Here is a 4,783-nt window from a genome sequence, read left to right as displayed (position 1 = left end):
GGATGAAGTTTGGTGGTTAGGAATGGAGTAATGAGGCTCAACCAAACTGATCTAGGGCCTTTAATTCGTCCACCAAGTGAAATTACCAATTTACCCATCTAAAATATTTAAAAGCAAAAAGACATGCCTGCCAGCCATCCTGGACGGCGTCCAAAAATGTTGGACGGCGTCCAGGTCTTCAATCTGGGACGGCGTCCCAAATATTTGGACGGCGTCCAAACCCAAAAAGAAGACAGGATCTTACAGCTTCGTTTGTTTTGTGTTAGGTTTTGGCTCGGTTATCTTTTGTTGTATGTTTATGGGTCTTCAATTTTTGTTGAAGTACTCATTCGTTAATTCAAGTTATTCGTTTTTCGCTAAAAAAAATAAAAAAAAAATTATCTTAACCCGTATGTATTGTAATTGGACTAAGCTAAGTCCAATTACAATACATACGGGCTAACAAAAAACGAGTTAGAATCGCAATACAACGAGGATTTCTAGACGACTTCAAATTGTGGCCGCCCAGTAGGTTTCTCGCGATCGCGAGCCCCAAACCATATCAGCATCGCGTTTGCGAGTTGTTGATTGAGCAGATTACGCGACGCGAGCTTGAATTTCCCATTCGCGACCCTTTGTACCTCGCGTTCCCGAGGCTGATTTCCGGTTCGCGAAGATCACAGCAGCAGCATCTTTGTTTGTTTAACTCGATTCGTAAACTCAACAATTTGTTAAATGTCGACGCTAAGAGATGCTACATAACAAATATTTTCGCACTTTTATTCAGCAGTGTCAACGTCATGTATGCATGACCATCTTAAAAGTTTTATATATATTACAATTTCATTTGTATTAATAACTGATGAAATCTAAGTAATAAATTTTGATTCATGACTTTATCACAACCGATTCATGATTTATTAACAAGAGGACCACAATCATAGTTAGCCATCTTAAGAAAAGCACTAGGTGTGTACTTTGAAAACCATACTTTCCTCAACAAAGTCATCAATTTCCCCTTGCTCTCTTGAATATATCCCACACAATATGCAACACTAATAAGACTAAAACTTCTCCATCTTCTTTCATTTCCATATTTCTCTAAACCCTTTTTAATTCTCTCAAACTCATCATCTTCGTTATCCGATTTATTCAAAATAGCCTCCCCTAGACACCTTCCGAGCACAATCGAGTCTTCTAGAGATGAGCAACCGCCTTGCCCAATGTCAGGAGTCATGGGGTGAAGTGCGTCCCCGGCTAAACAAACATTGTCTTTCACTATGTTACCAAATAAATTTTTCCATGGCAATCTAAACTTTAATGGTGAGATAGAGATACAACTTAGCGACGTTTTTTCTACCACATCTTGTGCTTCTTGAGGCATCTTGTAGATACGGCTCAATACAAATTGTATCATCTTCATCGGGTTTTCTTGCCAGTCTTCTTCGTCTATACAAATCAAAATATTTTGTCTTAATAAGAGTGCTTATATAAATATGTGTACCTCAAATATTGAACAAATACAATGCATAGAGGTGGTAATCTCGACCCATTCACTTATGAAGTTACAAGGGGTCATCTTGGATTATATTTTATCTTTGACAATTAGTCATTTGTAGTTTTACTGCATCAAAATCTTCTAAATCTCTTTATAAGAACTTGATCATTATTTATATAATCCAGTTTTCCTTATAATAGAAAGTTTTAAGATTTTTCCCTGTTCGGGTTACCCGAGAGAGAGAGTAATCCAATCTCATACTCTACTGTACGCAACCCATCAGGATTAATCCTTGGTTGTTTCCAATCCTTCCCTGACCACCCCAAGATTCGAACCTAAGACCTTTTGCAAGGATGTCAGGGCCCCAACCACTGGGCTACCTTGAGATGGTTCCAAGTTTTCCTTATAATCGTAACCGATAAAGTAATGTCAAAAAATTGTATGTAGGACATCCATTTTTGAAACTTTGATATATAGGGGTAATACTTTCGACTTTAAATGACTTACAGGATGGAACTTGTGACGGGGTGAATGTACAAAACCAGTAGACAGTTTTGTCATCAACAGGAAGAAAACCAAAGCGGACGCCACCTCCAAAGTTGACATGAAACATAGGATCAAAACCCGACCCATTTGGAAACTCCACCAAACCACGAATAGCCGATCTTCCAACACTTACAGGCGGGTCAAGACCCAACCATTTTGCCACCACCGAGTTAACTCCATCACACCCTATCAACACCTACATAAAAAAGGTCTAATCAGAAATGTACTTCAAAATGGTTCAGCAAACCATTAACCATTTAACCAACCCATCAAGTACCTTAGTTTTGAGAATGGACCCATCAGCTAGATGCACCAATTTGAACCATTCAAGTTCATCAATGGTCACAACCTTTGAAGAGTATCGAATGGTCCCCGATGGCAACTCGTTCACAAGTGCCTCAAGTAAATCTTTTCGCTTAACGCATCGACTTTCATAATCACTATAATTAATTATCACATCATAGAGTTAATTAATTAATCAACTTCCCTAAGTATTTCTAATCAGAAATTATAAAAAAAACAATCAAGTGCTATTATTTGCCTGCACAGAGGATATATTATTGTATCATAATATCTAATTCAATATCACTAATTATCAAAGTATATAAATATATGTAACTTCAAATGTTAAATATATAGATATAGATATAAAAAAGATTGAAATGTTGATTACAATTTTCCATCTACATCAAGCGCTTGCTGGGAAGTAAAAGAACCAGTATCAGGAGATGCAATTTTGAATCTGCAACCACAAAAGTGAAATTAGACATTGAACTAAATTACCATAATAATTGTATAGTATACTGTGATTTGCATAATGACCAATTTACCCCTTCATTTGGGTGGACTTTTGTCTTAATGACTCTCCAATTCCTACAGCATCTAATGCCCTCCAAGCATTAGTCCATAGTGTAAGGGCAAAACCTGTAATCCTTAAACTCTCTGATGACTCCAACACGATGCTTCTTACACCCAGTCTGCATAGAAATTTCCTTCAATACAACATTACAACAAGTGACAACTATAACCGAAATCAATATATAGCTTAAAGTAGGTGAAAACGGGTAAGCGGTTTAGGTTTTTTTTCCCTTTTCCTGCTACCTGGGGAAGGGGAGTATCGTTGTACACGGTCTAACCGGATTATCCCGTAACCCTTTCGACCCTTTTCGCTGACCACCACAACTGCTAGTGAGCTTTCAACCCGAGACCTCTTACGACGAAATCCTAAAACCTAGGTTATCATTTTTTTTAATAACGAGATTGGAGTCACTAACGGGGTACCACCAAAGGAGTTCCCACCACCTGAACATATCCGTTCCACGTGTCAAGGATGTTCAATCGAACAATTGCTAACGGCTGTAGGTAGGACAGGTTATACGTGTAGTCACCTTTGGGAAGCACCCCTTGAACAACTGTCATAGGACAGGCTCAGACATCGATGCTTCTATAGGACTCCATAACCAACTGCAAAGGAAATTGCATTATGAAATTACCCAAGTGAGACAAATCGAGACCTCACGGACACCCATAAGGACGTAACAACAACTCAGGTGAGACTCGAACTCGACACCCAAAACCTAGGTTATCATATCTTGTGATTGTTATAGCTTAATCATGTGAGTATAAGGGAAATTGGGAAAACATGCAACAATGCCCAATTCTGCATATGTGATAGATGAGGAGATAATATGTAGTACCGAGAGCAATAAAAGAATATGTACCTGTGAAGGGCTAAGGCAGTAGTAAGACCAGCTAATCCAGCACCAACAATAACAATATCAACATCTTCATGATTTTTCATGTTTACAACAAACTAATTACAATTTAGTATGTGATCTTTCTATCTCCAATTCTCCACAAATATATCAACTTGTTAATATATTGTTATGTGGACTATCATGTGTGTTCATGTACTTATATATTTATACCTACATAACCAGGCGTGAACATTTTGACCACTTAAAACTATATAAATATAAATATAAATATAAATAAAATATATATGGGCCATGATCAATGGGGAAGTAATCAATCGGGGGAAGCAGGGGAAGTAAAATTTTTTTTCCCTTTTTTTGGAATTTTTTTTTTCCAGCATCAAGATCACACGAAAATACGAACATTTAGAAAAGACACTTCGTGATGAATGTTATTATTTAAGCGGGAAGATCGACAAAAAAAAACATTCAAGATAATATTGTTCGTGAAGAATGTGAACGTTTTTTTTTCATGTTTTGTGAAGTAAAATTTAGCCCGATTTAGAGTTTAGGGTTTCGGGTTTGGTGTTTTGGGTTTATTCCATAAACTCAAAACACCAAACCCTAAACCCTAAACCCTAAACTCTAAACCGTTCGTGTTAAAAACTCAATCTAAACCCTAAATCTAAACCCTAAACCCTAAATTTCTAAACCCTAATATCTAAACCCTATAAACCCTAATATCTAAACCCTAATATCTAAACCCTAATGCCTAAAACCTCAACATACGCTCGAAAAACACGATAATTGTTATATATTACTTCTTCGAGCGTTTTTCCGCCAAAATAAAAACATTTATCACAAAGTGTCTTTATTAAATGTTCATATTTTCATCCAATCTATAATGTTCTTGAACAAAATTTTTTCAAAAAACGAAAAAATAAAAATTAATTTTGCTTCTCCGCTTCCCCCGATTAATTACTTCCCTCTTAATCCTACCACTAATATATATTATATTATATTATATACTGAAAGAGAAGTTGCTGGGTGGCTACTAACATGACAT

The 4,783-nt window shown here is 36.7% G+C and overlaps 1 protein-coding gene across 1 annotated transcript; it reads right to left on the bottom strand.

The window, feature by feature from the left end:
- Positions 1 to 770: 770 nt before the first annotated feature.
- On the bottom strand, positions 771 to 3,899 carry LOC139893806 (monooxygenase 2-like). The gene is made up of 6 exons (XM_071876996.1): positions 3,745 to 3,899; positions 2,854 to 3,000; positions 2,697 to 2,765; positions 2,301 to 2,463; positions 1,985 to 2,219; positions 771 to 1,428 (listed from the first exon to the last, which is right to left on the bottom strand). The coding sequence occupies exons 1-6, from the start codon at positions 3,822 to 3,824 to the stop codon at positions 890 to 892; spliced, it is 1,233 nt and encodes a 410-aa protein (XP_071733097.1). The 5' UTR covers positions 3,825 to 3,899; the 3' UTR covers positions 771 to 889.
- Between the last annotated feature and the right edge of the window lie 884 nt (positions 3,900 to 4,783).

This window comes from Rutidosis leptorrhynchoides, chromosome 2 (assembly GCF_046630445.1).
Source record: "Rutidosis leptorrhynchoides isolate AG116_Rl617_1_P2 chromosome 2, CSIRO_AGI_Rlap_v1, whole genome shotgun sequence".
Taxonomy (NCBI): domain Eukaryota; kingdom Viridiplantae; phylum Streptophyta; class Magnoliopsida; order Asterales; family Asteraceae; genus Rutidosis; species Rutidosis leptorrhynchoides.
This window is presented reverse-complemented; position numbering and strand designations above follow the sequence as displayed.

Coding starts and splice junctions, on each gene's coding strand:
- LOC139893806 (XM_071876996.1), bottom strand. CDS start 3,824: ATGAAAAATCATGAAGATGTTGATATTGTTATTGTTGGTGCTGGATTA. Junction 3,001..3,744: donor ACTGCCTTAGCCCTTCACAG/GTACATATTCTT, acceptor ATTTCTATGCAG/ACTGGGTGTAAGAAGCATCG. Junction 2,220..2,300: donor GGTCCATTCTCAAAACTAAG/GTACTTGATGGG, acceptor TTTTTTATGTAG/GTGTTGATAGGGTGTGATGG.